The sequence below is a fragment of the Lissotriton helveticus genome, chromosome 10 (genome assembly GCF_964261635.1).
Source record: "Lissotriton helveticus chromosome 10, aLisHel1.1, whole genome shotgun sequence".
Classification (NCBI taxonomy): domain Eukaryota; kingdom Metazoa; phylum Chordata; class Amphibia; order Caudata; family Salamandridae; genus Lissotriton; species Lissotriton helveticus.
The window spans coordinates 61,227,191-61,246,016 of NC_136071.1; the positions used below are offsets into that span (position 1 = coordinate 61,227,191).

The 18,826-nt window shown below is 43.4% G+C and overlaps 1 protein-coding gene across 1 annotated transcript in view; it reads left to right on the forward strand.

Moving 5' to 3' along the window:
* LOC144783896 (extracellular calcium-sensing receptor-like) overlaps positions 1 to 7,273 on the forward strand; it is a 61,489-nt gene extending 54,216 nt beyond the window's left edge. The window contains exons 5-6 of the mRNA XM_078662638.1: positions 4,063 to 4,186; positions 6,345 to 7,273. Coding sequence (XP_078518764.1) covers positions 4,063 to 4,186; positions 6,345 to 7,273 — 1,053 coding nt within the window. The remainder of the gene's footprint in view (positions 1 to 4,062; positions 4,187 to 6,344) is intronic.
* Positions 7,274 to 18,826: the final 11,553 nt, after the last annotated feature.

An 18,826-nucleotide genomic window follows, 5' to 3' on the forward strand; every position in this document is an offset into this window, starting at 1 on the left:
TACTCTATGGGGCCCCCACCCCCATCCTTATCAGGGTCCCGAGCATTGCTCTGTGCTGCCTCCTGCTCTCTCTCTGGGGCCCCCACCCCCATCATTGTCAGGGTCCCGAGCAGTGCTCTGTGCTGCCTCCTCTATCTCTGGGGCCCCAGCCCCTGTCCTTGTCAGGGTCCCGAGCAGTGCTCTGTGCTGACTCCTCTCTCTCTGGGGCCCCCAGCCCCGTCCTTGTCAGGATCCCGAGCAGTGCTCTGTGCTGCCTCCTCTCTCTCTGGGGCCCCAGTCCCGTCCTTGTCAGGGTCCCGAGCAGTGCTCTGTGCTGCCTCCTCTCTCTCTGGGGCCCCAAGCCCCCCTTCCATCCTTGACAGAGTCCTGAGCAATGCTCTGTGCCGCCTCCTCTCTCTCTGGGGCCCCCAGTCTCCATCCTTTTCAGGGTCCTGAGCAGTGCTCTGTGCTGCCTCCTACTCTCTGGGGCCCCCACCCCCATCCTTGTCCTTGGCTCCTCTCAGAGGAGCAGAGCCCTGTGGGGAAAGCTGTCTCTGGGCCCCCACCCCCACCCTCTTTCCGAGCCTGGCACCTCTGACTGAAGAGAAACAATGTATGTTGATACTTTCTTTCTCTTCACTTAGAGGCAGGGGGCCAGGGGCTCAGAGCAGGCTTCACCTGCTTCAGACACAGACGGAGAAAGGCTTGCATTAGCGCAAGCCTCTCTCACCGAAGAGCTGAGGGGGGGCCGGGCCCCCTTCATTAACTGAAGAGAGTGGGGCCCCCCGTACCGCGGGGGCTGCGGGGGCGTTTGTTACGCCCCTGGGTCAGCAGCCTCCCAAGGTTATTTTTGTAAAGAAAGTTGCCACTTCTTGCATTAAACTATCCTGCTGACAACATGGTGCAAGGGTGCCTGTGTTGGCACTAGATTTGCGAACCGGCGCCAGCACAGGGGAAAAGGACAAGAATGCACCGTATTGGATAAATACAATGCATTCCTGGCCTTCCACTTTGACGTAGTTATTGCTTAGTTTTCTCATTCTTCTTAAATGTGAATCAACAATCCTTTTCTAACTCTTTCAGTTTTAACAAGATATTGCCTTAGTGGAACCACTGAGTTTGCTCTGAATTGTGGAAAATGTGGCCAGTCAGTCGATCTCTCCAGCCAATGAACTAGATTCAAAGAGTTGCAGACACCCATCTCCAAAATGTAGTTGATTCATATGAACACAATTATCTGTCCATGAAGAAATCATGAAAGAGTCCCTTAAAAACACCCGCTGTATTACGGGTGATACAGAACCCTTATATAATCAGTGATCATATTGCTAATGAAGCAGTTGAAAACTCACTCCACTATGTAACTCCTAGTTAAAGTATGTCATGAGACCAGGAATACTCTCCTAACCAAATCAATTCTACAATTTCATGATCTGAAAAACAATGGAGGATAGAATCAGCTGAGCCAACATATCAGAATTCACTCAAGCATAATGTTCAATACGATATTTCCCCATTACAAATAAAATATGTATATCACTGAGGACAAAAGAATACAACATGCTAGGATGACATCATTCTCCTCAAACATCTTCATTTAGAAATATGACAATCTGTGAAATGGGTATACTTGTTAGCCCATGATCAAGAAGAGGCACATTGTTGAATTCTTGTTCTGGGAAAACATGGCAACATTTTGTATTTAACAGGAGTTAATGTGTCTCAGACAAGGTTTCTGCTAATGCATTTTAACCTTTGTAAAAGACCAACCCTAAGTGTGATGATGTTTATCCTCCTATTTGGATAAACATACATTTTAACCTTTGTAAGTAATCTGCTCTAAATGAGAAGATGCCCTCACAATTTTCACTCTTTAATCTGTAGTAGGCTTCACTGCACTTAGTGCTTTACTGACCCCCTCCGTATATGTATCTGACACCTACAAATCTGTTTCCACCTCTTATCTTCTGCATGGAATCAGTCACCTATATCTCCCAACGTCAACTCCCCATATCCATACCTCAAATGATTCCATTAAAAACTTATCCGAATATCCTTTTCAAATTCTTTATATACATCTTGAATCACATTTTATGGTTAGTGTACAAATGTTGCACAGATGTTACACTATGTGAAAAATGTTCACACAATGTATATTCCAGTTAAGAGTGATATGAATTCCCATCAGCATACCTAATACCTAATCTAAAAAATGTGCCTGGTAGGTGCTGAGAGCCTTCAAATAGTCTGAGTGCAATGTCCATTTGAGGTTTAATGAATAGAAAGATCTATCCTTTACACATGTTGTAGCATATTATAGATCCCAGGACACTCAGGGGCAGATTTACAAGCCCCTGAGTGTCACTTTTGCGCCGTCGTTGCGTCACTTCTGTGATGCAGCGGTGGTGTAAAAGTTGCAGCCCATTTACAATGTGACGCATCTTGGGAGATGAGTCACCTTGTAAAGTCCTGCGTGACATTATACCTGTATCAGGTATAATGTATGCAGGGTAGGCGTTCCCAAAATGTTCCGCCTGCTTCAAGCAGGCATAAGGAGTGATGCAGTGTATTGGGAATAGGCCGCAACACGCATTGCTGTAGTTGCGTCGTGCTTGTGACACGACTCCAGCAATGCATGACTTTTCCGTCAACAGATGCGTCCGAATTTCTGACGTATCTGTCAATCCTTCTGCCATGGTGACACAAGAGTTTTGCATGGTGGTGCCGGGAAAGTGAAGCATCTCTACAGATGCATCACTTTCTTGTAAATCTGCCCCTCAGTGTGAAAAATCTTTTTTTATGGTAACAACTATGCTACTGGACCTGTTGTGCAGATTTTCAGGTTTTTTATACCTAGCTAAGATGACTCTCTGGACAAATCGAATTGAAGAAATGAAGTTGTTGGCCTCTGCTTTTATCCATTCCTATTCAAATCATTATAACAGTTCTTCACTGAAGTCGTCCACAGGCTCATTTTGAAGAAGAGTAACTTTGGTTGAGTGTCAGGAAAGCTAATCAGGAAAAAAGGATGCCCTTTCATCCTGTCCCCACTGTCTCTGTTACGTTCCATTTTCTCAGAGGGTCTATTGTCCGAAACCCAATATTCACAACTACATATTCCACCCATCTCAATATGTGAAATTTTTTAAACTACAGCCTGAGCCATCCTCAACTAGAGTTTCAAAATCTAAAAACTGTAAATGCCTGGGTAACTGTCTAAACTTGTCCAAAAACCTTTCCATCATACCTAGTGGAGTAACCTGAAAGAATGAAGTTTATTCACAGCAGACAGCTTCTACATCCACAGTTAATCAAGTGCAATCTCCCTCTGCCCAACTCCCACTTACAGAACGTCCACCCCAGAGAAAACATAACATTCTATAGGGAATGTTCTAACTAGGAACACTACACCTTGGGCACTAATAAATCATCCCTATTTGTCCCATTTGTATCAAAGGCCTATATAAACATCTAGAGAATACTTTTGCTTCTGTCCTATCAAAGAGACCCATGTCAACACTCATAGGACTCCATCCCTTGACCACTGCCTCCCAGTTACTTTCTTTGGTATCATTAACTACTATAACAACAGTATTCTCACTGACTTAACCTGAAATAGAAAGTAAGATCCTAGTGAAGTGTGACCCAAGAGCCTTAGTGTTTCATGGCTCTTCGTCACCATGCATTGTGTGGGCACCAGCTATGCATTTGCATGCCATACTAGAAATGGGAGCATTTTTTAATTACTCGACATTATTTCAGGTCAGCAGAGTCAAGCAAAAATGCTAAAATTCTATTAACTAATAAGTGTAATGTTTGGTATGCCTTACTGTTAATGTTAATATTGAACAACTGTATTTACCATTGAATTTATTTTAAGTCTTCTTAGTGGTTTGTCAGGCTTTTATTTTGGTACTGTCTACTGTGGGAGATGTAATACACTTGTTAGTGGTAAGGCTATTACTTTTCAGAACAAAACCCAACAACTCCTAGTGGCATGATTTTTCTCAAGACATGCCAAAGCCTAGCAGGCCATGGCTAGTGCAGCAAACCAAGGTACGTTGACCTCTGTCATCACTTCAGGTCCCATGGTCCGCTTGCAGTGAAAGCTGTGCTCCAGGATACAGAAAGTCTGCTATCACAGGACGTCCCAAGTGCTGTTTCTCCTGTGTACATTGCCCTGATGGAAGCATCACCAATGAAACAGGTGGGTTCAATCGCTTTCATCCCATGAGGCATTTTAGTAAACTTACAGAAGAATCTTATATCAAGTTTGAGCCAATTTGTCTCACTATGAGCTATTTAAATAAATATACTCCTTAATCCCCCTAAAAATGTTTTTAGGATCTAATATCTGATTAGTTTTAGCACTGGCACTGCACCCAATCCAATGACTATTATATGCATGATAACCGCATTGCTTTATGGAAAGGCTTAATCTTAAATTATGGAATACCTATATCACAAGTTCTGATACATGTTTTATTGTTGCAAAGCTATATAAAACAGGCAATAAAGTGATGGAAGAAAACATGAATAATAGAAGCCCTGCCACTGGCATTTGTTCAAGTGCATTTCGGCCCATCATTTTCCACCCACATAGAGCAGGACCAAGGCTTATTTCCATGCTGATGTTTCCTGTCTCTGGCTATAATCTTAAATTATGGAATACCTATATCACAAGTTCTCCTACATGTGTTATTGTTGCAAAGCTATATAAAACAAGCAATAAAGTTATGGAAGGAAAGCATGAATAAAAACTCTGCCACTGGCATTCGTTTAAGTGCATTTCAGCCCATCATTTTCCACCCACACAGAGCAGGACCAAGGCTGATTTCCATGCTGCTGGCATGGTGGGCAAAAAATGAGTGGAATGGTTTGTGACTCAGAGTAATTATCACTGACTGAGAGTATTGTAATCCTTCCATAATTGTATTGTTTTGCCCGTTGTAACACTATATGAGGTGTGTCCATCTAGACAGCATATTATGATAATCCACGCCTCATGTGCAAAATGAATGCTAAATTGGGAATTTTGGCAACCAAATTCCTACTGTCTATATTTGAACCAGAAGTGTTGCATCACAGTATCATTATTGCTTTTTGCTGGTGGTAAGGGGATGTCTTACCTACACTCTTACAAGCATATTCTGTCCTATATGAAGGATATAGCCTCACTTGTTGGGGGTAACTGGGGCAGGAAATGAGTGGATTTCCCATTTCACCCATCACACTGTTTCACATAACACTGATTGTTGGGGAAGCCACTGGGTTTCAGACAGCAACATCATAGTCATTTTCACTAGGTGAAACAGTAGCTTTGTGCCAAAAGGATGCTAGTGCTTAAGGTTTGAAAGGCTCACCCTCTATATGGCAGGTCTTCCAATGCGTATTTTTCCTGCTGAAGACCTCCATGCAAGGAATGGTGGTATTGAACAGAAAAAAGAAGAAATGCAACCAACTCAGAAAAAGCAAACAATGTGTATACCTTCTGCTTGGGATTGTTTCTGAAAAACAATTCAAAGCAGCTGAATAGGTTACTATCACATCATAGCATGGCTGATATTACATATTTTCCAAAACAATGAGGAACATTAATTATGGATAGACGGCTGAGTACTCTCTCACAGGGACTTGTTAACAGGCTTGTAGAGTTCTCTGTGATCCCCATAGGTTTTTGATTTGCAACCTTCTGACAAATTCTTGCTTTATTTATAGTATGGGAAATTGTCTTTATGTCATGAAAGTTCCATATTTGGATTGAATAAGAACAGAGGAAGATTTCAGTTTTCATTTTTCTTGAATGTCCACTGCACGCCTGTTTGACTTTTTGACCATTCCATTTCTCCCTACTTTGACTTTTTGACCGTTCCATTTCTCCCTACTCAAACACTCTTGTAAATAGCAGTAATTACATTCTAAAGCACTGATTATGAGTACAGGTGCTATTCATCGCACCTGATAAATAACAATACCACAGGATAAGTTATTTATTCACTGACCAACTTGCACTCTGTCTAAAAGCCCCCGCAGGTTATATGCATTGAAGACAACAAAACATTCCCACAGCACTATGATGCTTAGGTTCCAGTTTAAAACACAACAATGCTTCAATTCACATGCATCTTCTGATAGTGGGAAATATGGAACATCTCAGAATTACAAGATTTATTGGTCACAGATGATGAAACCTATGTAGTCCTTAACTCTTAACTACAGATAATTTGTTGTTTCTGAAAGTTGTTCTATTTTAAAATTATTTTTCTGCAGGACAAAATGGTTCTAAATCATGTTTCTCAAACTGTGGTATCTACTCCTTCAGTTTTGTGTTGATTTTTATAAAAATTAAATTTCTCTGTCACCAGATTCCATAGACTGTATACTGTGTCCAGAAGACCACAGATCCAACAGCAAGAAAGACAGATGTTTGCCAAAGAAAATTGACTTCCTTTCCTATGAGGAACCTCTGGGTTTTACTTTGGCTTTCATTTCAATCTTACTCTTCTGCAATTCAAGCAGCATCTTATGCATCTTTGTGAGGTATAAGCACACCCCGGTAGTGCGGGCAAACAATCTCCAGCTCAGTTACATTCTTCTTGTTGCCCTCATGCTATGCTTCCTCTGTTCCTTGGTTTTCATAGGAAGGCCCAGGATACTAACCTGTATGTTTCGCCAAGTGATCTTTGGCATCTCCTTCTCACTTGCTGTCTCCTGTGTGATGGCTAAAACAGTCATGGTGGTTCTGGCCTTCAGGGCTACCAAGCCCAACAGTACATTACGAAGATGGGTTGGTTCAAGAACATCTTACTGCATCATTCTAGCCTGTTCACTTTCTGAGTTAATCCTGGGAGTTATATGGCTCGGGACAGCACCCTCATTCCCAGAACTAAACAGCAGTTCTGGCAATTGGAAAATTGAAGCAGAATGCAATGAAGGTTCCATCTTTATGTTCTACTGCATGTTGGGCTTTTTGGGACTTTTGGCATGTGGGAGCTTTGGGATTGCTTTCCTAGCGCGGAGTTTGCCGGACAGCTTTAATGAAGCCAAATACATCACCTTCAGCATGCTGGTGTTCCTCAGTGTTTGGCTCTCTTTCATCCCAGCTTATCTCAGCACAAAAGGGAAGTACATGGTAGCTGTTGAGATTTTTGCAATATTGTCATCTGGTGCTGGTCTTCTTTACTGCATTTTCATTCCCAAGATTTACATCATATTTCTGAGACCGGAGATGAACACTAGAGAATCTTTAGTCCCAAGGTCAACAATGTGTACCACGCCTAGAAAAGCTGCTTGACTGAAAAGAGTGTGAACAGTAAATACATGTCTAATAATTAAACCAAAAAACAGGAAGGTATAAACATGACTTCTTGCCGCCTCTTTATGTGTACTAAATGTATTGGATCTGCTTCAATGCACTATGTTTCAGCAGACCATGTTTTTAAGCTATTAAAATGTCATTGAACAATTGCAAGTTTACATGTTTTCAATCTCATTCTACTGTAGAAACACTCTTCAGTCCTATTGCTCATCAGTTGCCCAAAGTCTTGTTGCTCTGAGATGCACCAGTTTCATGTGTAAATAAAGAAATGTATCTTTATGCTTTGGAATAAACATTAGATATATATAGCTCTAAGTTTAGGATGGATGAAAGAGACTAGTATCAACAATTTTAATATAATCTGAGTTGTGGGTTTCTAAATTGTGACCCATGGTAATCAGACAAAAGATCAAAAATGTAATATCGATTACATAAATATCGAGTTGGAAATATATGGAAAAATATGGACAGTGTAAATATCAACTACAAAAATATCTATGATGTTAATATTGTTGTTCAAAATATTGCTGTTAATTTATTGATGTTTTAATTATGTTCATGTATTTTACTATTCATTTTATAAATATAATTTTCTGTTGATTTTTAATATAATAGATTTTTGTCATTTTAAGTACCGTTGCGGGTTTGTTGGGTTTCTCGGAGTACAAGGTGGGAAGTAATGTAATAATTCATTATTCATTCATTATAGTTATTGAATTGATGCTCATTATGTTACTTGTATAATTTTTTTTAAGTTACTTTTTAGGTGCATGTTTTGCGATTTGTTGGGGTATAGGGTAGGAAGTAAATTAATTATAATTAATTAATAATTAATTTGCAACTAATAGCAATTAAATCATTTTTGTCATTTGTATAATACATTTCTTTAACTTAAGTTTCAGGTGGCGGTTTTTGGGTTTTGTAGTGGTACAGGGTGGAATGTATATTAATTATAATTAATTAATAATTCATTTTAATTAACATTAATTTGTAATTGATAATTATTTATGCGAATTGCATACTTTTTTTTTTTAAATTAAATTTAAATTTCAGTTGTTGGTTGTGGGTTTTGTCGGGGTATAGGGTGAGAAGTTAATTAATTATAATTATTTATTCTTATAATTAAATATTTAATTGATAACTAATTATACAAATTGTGTAATACATCAAGGAGCATATTTATGAAAACTGTTGCATCGCTGTGTGAAAACAGCGATGCAACAATTTTCATTGCGCCCTCCTCGCGACATGATGAATGCGTCATATTTCGTGTACGAAGCATCATGTCACAAAGAATGACAGATACGTCAGTATTACTGACGTATCTGTGGGCGTAACACCAACGCATTGCTGGAGTTGTGTCAGAAGAGTGACGCAACTCCAGCAATGCAGGGGGGAGGGATATGAATATAGCACTGCATCAATGTTATGCCTGCTGTGAAGCAGGCGTAAGATATTGACACAATGGTGTCCTAGAAGTGATGCACTGAAATCTCATAGATTTCAATATGCCACTTCTATGAGAATTTTTGCAGGGGAATGCCCACCCTCCATACATTATAGCTGACGCAGATATAGTGTGGTGCAGGGGTTTACAAAGTGACGCATCTGCCTATATGCATCATTTTGTAAATAGGGGGCAAAACGGCAAATTTTTTACGCCGCCAGTGCGTCACAAAAAGTGTTGTACTGGCAGCACAAACGTGTCACATGGTCTCATAAATAAGGTTCCAAATATTTTTTGATTGTGCATTGTGTTTTTTGTATGGCTAAAGGGTGTGTAGAAAATACATTATTAATGTTAATTTATAATAAATTATGTGACTTGTGTAATTAAGATATAAATATAAGAATATAGGAATAAAATCCGTAGTTCTGCAATGATCCCCTGAGTGCGAGCTTACTTGATCTGTTTTGGAAAACTTTTGTCCTGTGGGCTCCGCCGGCTCCGCCACCAACTACCAATGGGTGTGTGGGGGGCGGAAGGAGCACAACTGTGATTTCTTATATATATATATATATATTTACTCCAAAATTGCCCAGTAATTGAAGCCGCACTCATAGGAAGGTAAAGGCACTCCTTTATTAAGATAGAGCAGGCAACTTGACATCCCGTCTTGAGTCCTTCTAGCCGACGCGTTTCGGAGACTTCTCTCTCCTTCATCTTGGGCTAAATGCAGGCATTTTGAAATATATATACTACTATTATAAAGGAAGAACTTTGCACCTTTGAGGCGGGTAAACTCGGGAACCACAGCGCCAATCCACACACCCGATACATCATTGTAATCCTCAGGGTGTGCAGATGGACATAGGGTATATAAAGTATAAAAATATTCGTTATTTAAAAAGTTAACATTAAAAAAAAAAGTAGTCCCTTGGAAGTAGAGCCGGCCGTGACCTGCGTGTTGACGTCATGAGCGTGGGGAGGAGCGGCGTCCAGGAAGGTGAGTGACCTGCAGTTGGGGTTCCAGAAGCGCAGGTACGTGCCCCTGCCAGCATGTCTAAATTTCCGCCAGCTGTTGCCTAAAAGCCACCTCATGCTTTCGCTGAGTCTGCCCACCAGACTCGAGTCTCTCTCTCATGGCGCAAAACACTAAGTGCAGTCGGCTCAGTCAGGCTGGCCAGTGGGAGCAGGGCCGGACCGCCGGGACGAGAGTGCCAACAGAGCCTGGATGAAGAACAGGCTGCAGAGTGCACCATCGATGTAGCAGCAGTCACGGACCGGCATAGTCTCCGACAGTGACAAGTAAGTGATTTAGTCGGTGACGGGGCACTAAGGTTAGCACGTGCATACATGCAAAATTGGTAGCGAGAGTGGCAACTAAATGTGGAAAGTTAGTAACCCTGAGTGCTGAGCAAGGCTGTGTACACGGTACAAAATAATACATCTCTCTGAAACATTTTTAAAACTATCCCGCCCGTCGGATCAGCTGAACTCCCCACGGACTGTTTCCCACAAGCATACACCTGCGGGGGCCCCCTCCTATGCAGCTACTGCTGAGCTACACAATTTAATCATGCCCAGGCCAGTTCTTACTGCGGTGGAAGTCGTTGCGGCGAGGTGCTGCCAGTGCCTGCACAATTGACATTACTCAAATCTACTCATTAAATATGTTGTGCTTCAGAGAGGTATCTCTTTTCAGTGCACTCTACATTTTATTAATAGCACTAGCGCGCCAACAGTGCTGCCCTCTACTTAACGTGGTCAGTGCCTGCCAGTGTGTGTCGGTGTAGTTGCTCTGTGACAGCCCATAACTGGAAACAAATATATGAAGGAGCCCCTCTGTTAATCTGGGCAGTGTCCTGCTCTGTATTCGCATTTCATTACGCCAATGCAACTTAGACTTGTTGTAGAGGGCGGCCTGCTTTGAAATTGTTTAGGACACTAGCACATTTAAATTGATTCGAACCCCCTTTGTTATGCACATGCACTGACTGCATCTGATCTCCATGACCGCATTTTTGTACAAACGTTTACATTTTATTTTCAACAGGTTGTTTTCTTTAGTGGGTTATGGCGTCTAGAGGTCACCTAAAAGCGCTGGGAATTCTGAAGTCAGTTTTCATCTTTCAGAGTGTTGTCATCCTAACGTGGTGTCCTGCTCTCCACAAGCGGCTTTAGCAGCATATTGTTTGTAAGACCTGAACACTTCTGTTTAGACAAAACATTTTTTTGAAAAGCAATATGAAAACGTAAAAGGCGGAAATAGTCCAATCTTAGAAAGTGGCTTAAAAGTCTTTCCAACGCTTATTTTTGTTTTAAAGGGCATTATTTCTGATATTTAGCTTTTTCCATGGACATAAGTGCTTGGTTTTATTGTGCCTGTACGAGTGCAGGGTGAGTGGTGTTCCAGTGTGAGTGCAGGGTGAGTGGTGTTCCTGTAGGAGTGTAGGTTGTGCAGTGTTCCTGTATGAGTGCAGGGTAAGCAAATGTGCCTGTATGAGTGCAGGGTGAGCAGTGTTCCTGTATGACTGCAGGATGAGCGGTGTTCCTGTATGGGTGCAGGGTGAGCTGTGTGCCTGTATGACTGCAGGGTGAGCTGTGTGCCTGTATGAGTGCAGGGTGAGCAGTGTGCCTGTATGAGTGCAGGGTGAGCGGTGTGCCTGTATGAGTGCAGGGTGAGTGGTGTTCCTGTATGAGTGTAGGTTGCGCAGTGTTCCTGTATGAGTGCAGGGTGAGCAAGTGTGCCTGTATGAGTGCAGGGTGAGCAGTGTTCCTGTATGAGTGCAGGGTGAGCAGTGTTCCAGTATGAGTGTAGGGTGAGCGGTGTTCCTGTGTGAGTGCATAGTGAGTGGTGTTCCTGTGTGAGTGCAGAGTGAGTGGTGTTCCTGTGTGAGTAGTGTTCCTGTATGAGTGTAGGTTGTGCAGTGTTCCTGTATGAGTGTAGGGTGAGTGGTGTTCCTATATGAGTGCAGGTTGAGCAGTGTTCCTGTATGAGTGTAGGGTGAGTGGTGATCCTGTGTGGGTGCAGCGTGAGTGGTGTTCCTGTATGAGTGCAGGGTGGGTGGTGTTCCAGTGTGAGTAGTGTTCCTGTATGAGTGTAGGTTGCGCAGTGTTCCTGTATGAGTGTAGGGTGAGTGGTGTTCCTATATGAGTGCAGGGTGAGCAGTGTTCCTGTATGAGTGTAGGGTGAGTGGTGTTCCTGTGTGAGTGCAGAGTGAGTGGTGTTCCTGTATGAGTGCAGGGTGAGTGGTGTTCCAGTGTGAGTAGTGTTCCTGTATGAGTGTAGGTTGCGCAGTGTTCCTGTATGAGTGCAGGGTGAGTGGTGTTCCTGTATGAGTGCAGGGTGAGTGGTGTTCCTGTGTGAGTGCAGGGTGAGTGGTGTTCCTGTGTGATGCAGGGTGAGTGGTGTTCCTGTATGACTGCAGGGTGAGCAATGTGCCTGTATGAGTGCAGAGTGAGTCGTGTTCCTGTATGAGTGCAGGGTGAGTGGTGTTCCAGTGTGAGTGCAGGGTGAGTGGTGTTCCTGTATGAGTGCAGGGTGAGTGGTGTTCCTGTGTGAGTGCAGGGTGAGTGGTGTTCCTGTGTGATGCAGGGTGAGTGGTGTTCCTGTATGAGTGCAGGGTGAGTAATGTGCCTGTATGAGTGCAGGGTGAGTGGTGTTCCTGTGTGAGTGCAGAGTGAGTGGTGTTCCTGTATGAGTGCAGGGTGAGTGGTGTTCCTGTATGATTGTAGGGTGAGTGGTGTTCCTGTGTCAGTGCAGAGTGAGAGGTGTTCCTGTATGAGTGTAGGGTGAGCAGTGTTTCTGTATGAGTGCAGGGTGAGCGGTGTGCCTGTATGAGTGCAGGGTGAGCGGTGTTCCTCTATGAGTGCAGGGTGAGCGGTGTTCCTGTATGAGTGCAGGGTGGAGCCAATAGAGTAAGTGAGTGGTGCCAGTGAGGAAGTGGATGGAGCTGGGGCAGTGGGTGTGGCCTCCTACAAAATGTGAGCACCTGCACTTAATATTTTACAAATTAAGCACTGGGTGGCAGAAAGATAACCCCTCCTTGGCTCTGCTGGGATGTACAGGGAGGGTCAAGGACATGCCAGCTGGATACCGCTGTGAATTGCTTTTTACCCGTAAAAGGGATGCGTCACTGGAAGCATGCAATTGTTTTCTCTCACAAACAGACAACATTCATCTCCAGGCACCCAGAGTAGTGTGCACACATTTATCAGAAGCATGCTACAGTGCAGGTAGTTGCAATCTGCAAAGCAGTGTGGAGATTCAAGGTGGCCTCGCTCTCTGGGAATCTTGGTCACTGAGCAGTCCCCTTCTTGTTGTTATGTTATGTTATTGGGCATTTGTTGAGCGCACTGTCACCATGAGTTTCCTGACGCTGATCGGACACTGAGACTGTACAAGAGGGATTTTATTGGGAGTGTGAGAAGAGCAGAGTTTTTAAGGATTTCCTAAATGATAAGAGGGAATATGAAGTCTTGAGTGAGAGTGGAAAAGAATTCCATAATTTGGGAGCTAGATGAGAGAAGCTGCGGCCGCCTAATTTGATAAGTTTAAACCGGGTAGTGACTAGAAGCTGAAGGTGAGTGGACCTCAGAGTACGGGAAGGGCAGTAGGGGGTAACCAGGGACTTCAAGAAAACAGGAGAGGGACCAGTCAAGGCTTTAAAGACCAGGCAGCCAACCTTGAAGGCTATTCTTTCACTAACTGGAAGCCAAAACACCCCTTCTTACACCCCTTTGCCTTTCATGAATTATAGGAGGGCCCACTGGAGTTATGTGACTGTGGGGCTGCAGGGCTTTTCGCATAATTGAACATTTGTGGCATTTGCCACATAATCCATCCATCATCTGCCTCATTTTCTGCAGAGTTTAACAAAAAAAGTTTCTAGCCCAGTTGAAAAGTTAGAAAAAACACAGCGACATGTTGCCGCGCGGTGGAAAGACCTGCGCAAAGATGAACTGGTCACCTTTCTATAACTTATTGCTATACTTGGGTGTTAAACTGGTAGTAATGAGGTACAACTAATGCACAGACACTGCTATCAAGTTTAAAAATGTCAAAATCGATACTACTATTATAAAAGAAGAACTTTGCACCTTTGAGGCGGGTAAACTCGGGAACCACAGCGCCAATCCACACACCCGATACATCATTGTAATCGTCAGGGTGTGCAGATGGACATAGGCTATAAAAAGTATAAAAATATGCGTTATTTCAAAAATTAACATTAAAAAAAAGTAGTCCCTTCGAAGTTGTGCCGGCGGCAACCTGCGTGCTGAGGTCAGGAGCGCGGGGAGGAGCGGCGTCCAGGAACGCGAGGAGGAGCGGCGGACATGGCGTGGGGGAGGAGCGGTGACGAACGGTGGAATGGCGGTGAGGACCGGCGGACAGGTGGGAGGAGCGGTAAGCGGCGAGGAGCGGCGGAGCGGTGAAATGAGGAGCGCGGGGAGGCGCGACGGCTGAGGTAAGGCTCCGGGAAGGCAGGGGTCAGGGCAGGCGGGGGTCGGGGCAGGCGGGGGACGGGGCGGGCGGGGGCACGGGCTGCTTGACAATGGAGAGGCGGGCGGGAGGCCGGGCTGCTGCACAATGTGCGGTGAAATGAGGAGCACGGGGGAGGAGCGGCGGCTGAGGTAAGGCTTCGGGCAGGCGGGGGTCGGGGCAGGCGAGGGACGGGGCGGGCGGGGGCCCGGGCAGCTTGAAAATGTCGGGGCGGGCGGGGGGCCAGGCTGCTGCACAATGTCGGGGCGGGCGGGGGTCGGGGAAGCCTGATTGCTCCTGGACAAGGTCAGGACGGGCTGCTAGTATATATATATATTCACTGAAAAAACCATAGGTTTCAGGCCTTATATAGTTAGGAATTAGCATTTAAAAAACCTTTCAAATTCACTGAAAAAACCATAGGTTTCAGGCCGATTATATAGTTAGGAATTAGCCTTTAAAAAAACCTTTGAAATTCACTCAAAAAACTATGGGGCAGATTTATGAAGGCCTTGCGCCGCCGGTGCCTCATTTTTAACATGGGAAAAAGTGACGCACCGGCGGTGCAAGGCCTTCATAAATCTGCCCCTATAAGTTTTAGGGGTGTTATAGTTACCTGGACATTTCACTCATACAAAACCATTGAAATTGCTCCTATATAGTTAGTTGTACTAACTATATTTTGCGCACCCGTAATCCACTGCTGATGATGTCACATATTACATCATTCATGACATGGTCAGTGACATCACTGATGACATATAGATAGACCTATAGATTTTTGAGTGAATTTCAAAGGTTTTTTAAAGGCTAATTCCTAACTATATAAGACCTAAAACCTATGGTTTTTTCAGTGAATTTGAAAGGTTTTTTAAATGCTAATTCCTAACTATATAAGGCCTGAAACCTATGGTTTTTTCAGTGAATTTCAAAGGTTTTTTTAAATGCTAATTCCTAACTATATAAGGCCTGAAACGTATGGTTTTTTCAGTGAATTTCAATGGTTTTTTTAAATGCTAATTCCTAACTATATCATGCCTGAAACCTATGGTTTTTACATTGAATTTCGAAGGTTTTTTAAATGACAATTTTTAAATGTATTAATTGTTATTTTTTTTATACTGATTTACTACATTTTTGCAGGCAGGTGTTCAGAGGGCACGCCCCCTTTTTACAACACTGTGCAGCACAGCTCCATGGCGCTTACTGGAGATATCTGTTGGACTAGTTCCCTCTAGGGGACCTCTGGATTGAACAGGAATTAATTCCCCAACTTAAACTGTGCAAACGCGCCCTGTAGAGTGCTCTAAATTGGGGGATTAAGTTCCCTTGCACACTGGGGGACCCTGGGACCAACTAGCCCACCATGAGCCTCCATTATGCGCCAGGGGGCTGTGTTGCTTTTCCCTGGGTGGCGGCGGACCCCAGGGCAGTATAGGGGGGATTGGGGCCCCCCCACACTTCTTTATCACTATGCCCCCGCGATTTTGTCCCCCCGGGGGTCCTTGTGGGACCACCTGGGCAGGCCTAGAGGGTCAGGGTGTTTCTACCCTGCTCAGGGGGTCCCACAAGGACCCCCAAGGCCCCCCCCCCAATTTTTTTTGGGGGGGGAATCGCGGGGAATCGCGGGGTACCCCGCAATTTTTTTTTTAATATTTTTTTTTTTGCCTTGGGGGTCCCTGTGGGACCCACTGAGCAGGTTAGGGTGCTGATACCCTGCCCCTTTTTTGAGTTCTACATGTTTGTTTTTCTGCTTTCTTGTGCCTCTGTCTACCGAGCACAAGATGGATGCCAACACTTCCTGGTTGAAGTGTTGACAGCCAATGAGCATGCAGCTTTCTCGGGAAGGCATGCTGATTGGCTGCCACTGTCTGTCAACACTCCAACACAGAAATTGTTGGCAGCCATCTTGTGCCTCAGTAGACTGAGGCACAGGAAAGCAGATGAACAAATGTGTAGAACTCAAAAAGGGGGCAGGGTGGAAGCACCCTGACCCTCTAGGCCTGCTCAGGGGGTCCCACAAGGACCCCCAAGGCCCAAAAAATTTTTGTTGTTTTTTCAAAAAATCGTGGGGTGCTCGCACGGGTGCGCGCACGGTGCGCGCTTACAGATATATACATTTTTTCAAATGGGATTTTCTCAACAACTACTGGAGGGATTTACACCATTTAAACAAAAGGGAAATCTGCGAATCAGACTCTACCATTTTGCCAAATTTCTAGTAATTCCGTTCAGCCGTTCGGGCTGTAGCCGTGTCTAATCGTCCTATGGAAAATAACATGGGGAAAACACGTTTTAGGACCCCCCTTTTTTCTCAGCCCCCACTTCACGAATCCCCCGAAAACTTTCAGGGAAGGAGCAGAGCGGCGCGGGCCATCTTCTTTGAGAAATTCACAAAGATTCATCACCCGGCGCCAAAGTTATTCCCAATAGAAAGTTGTGGATTTCCTATGGAAACTAGGTCCTAACTATATATACCTACTGGCGACCGCCAGTAGGTAATATATATGTATATATATATGTATAATAAACAAGTATACATATTTATTTGTTATATTATTACTTCAAAAAAATATGAAATTAGGAATATACATTACAATGATTAGGTTCATAATATTTTTACATTAGATATATGTAATTAAACATGTATATTTTTATATGTATGTGTGTTTTATTTTTTAAAATAAGTGTAAGTGTTATATTTCTTTTAAAATTATTTAAATGCTTTAAGGGCCTGATTACGATGTCAGGTGGACTTCAGTCTGTCCAACACAGTCTCGGTCCTGGGACCGAACGACCTCTGGTTGTTGGGTCATTACAAAGTGACCGAGCACTGTTCGGTCGCATGCTCTCTTTTCTCAATGGAAGCACGAGGTAATGCTGTAAACTAGCAAAAACACAAGCTCACACTATGAAAAGGGAGGTGCAGGGATCAACAGAAGGGCAACCTAGGTATCCCCTCTGCCCTGGAGGCCGCAAGCACCGGGGGGCCCTGCTGAGGGCACCCAAGCACGCTTTCCGACATGGTTTCCATGTGGGACTGGCCGAGATGGAAACCAAGCCAGAACCATGCATCGTAATCTCAAGGGCGGAAAGGCCTGGCCTTGAGATTACTGGCTGGTTTCCGACTGGCCGACGGGCTCCTAGAGTCCATCAGTAGCCAGTCAGAAAGACCGTCCGGTTTACTTTACCTAGCTCATAATTAGGTGGTTGGAAAGAAACCCAGGGGGGGCGATTATAATGAGGTCCTGAATGCTCCGACTAACGGTTGGAGCCATAATGGGCTGCATCACAATCGGACCCTTAATTTTTATTATATTAGTTACTGTGTAATATATTTAATACATACTTATATATTTATACATATGAAAAAAACTATATTTTTGACACTGATATTAGTGACAATATTTGTTGATATTTTTGTAATTTACATGATAAGCATAGGATTACAATATTTTTGTTTTTGATATTTTTGTAACGATATTTGTGAGGATAATATTTTTAGTTTTGATATTTTGTCACTGAACCGTGACCCACATCAACAAGACTTATCTAGATTCTTTCACAGGTTATTCCATCTATTTTCTTCTTTCATACTTTTTAATTATGTTTTTCTTCATGTCAATTTATCAAATTAAACAGATGTATTGATTGAAAATGGAACACACAAACCTGTAAGAATTGGCATCCTACAGGGCCAACAGGACAGTTAAAGAGACCTCTGGAAGAATTGAATGAATACAGCATAGAGCAACTAATCCTTTTGTGTGACCACATTTTCCTGGGAGATGTTAACCTCTACTAGAAAAATGACTACTAGACTGACTCATGTACCCTCACATACTTATTACTTCACAATCCAGTGGTGGATCTTCCGTGCTCATAAAAAGAATGTTGCCTTGGACCTGATCTTCTCCAAGAAGAACCAACTTTAAGTCTTACATCCTGTACCTATACTTTTCAAAGTGTCTACCACTAAACTCCCTCTAGATTTTTTAAATTAAAAATATTTCTTTATTGATTTTCAACATTAACGTTTTGCAACACATCAAAGTGGAACTATTGCCATTCTTTGACATTCTAATTATAAACATTTACCCGGTACATGTTACTCACTTACATTTAGCTTACGTGCTTTGTAGTTCCTTTACATAGTGCCCCATGAGTGAGGGGGAACGTGGAGGGTACCGTACAATGGGGTGTTCTCGGCATGAAGACGGCCCTTCAAGGGAGGTACTTTAGTGATGCTGTCCTGTTGCGGTTGTCAGAAGTGGGTACTAACTTAGGCAGCATGGGGTTTCTTGTGTTGTTAATGTGGCCCACATTTGGTTTAACGTCTCTCATTCTGTGTTCCCTGCATGTGTCCGTGTCCATAAACTGGTCCTTCTCAGCATGCATGTTCATGGTGGCCTGATATCATATTCTGCTTCCAATTTAGTTATATAGTTTTCCCATATTGCAACATTTGGTCTTGTTCCTCCCGTCTGACGATTTCATGTCATGGTGTCCACATGTCATGGTGTTGCAGTGCAGAAAACTCTGCTTTACATAGTGCAGCGGAGTTTTTCCACGCTCGTGAACTTTAAGTTTTCTACCCAAGCTG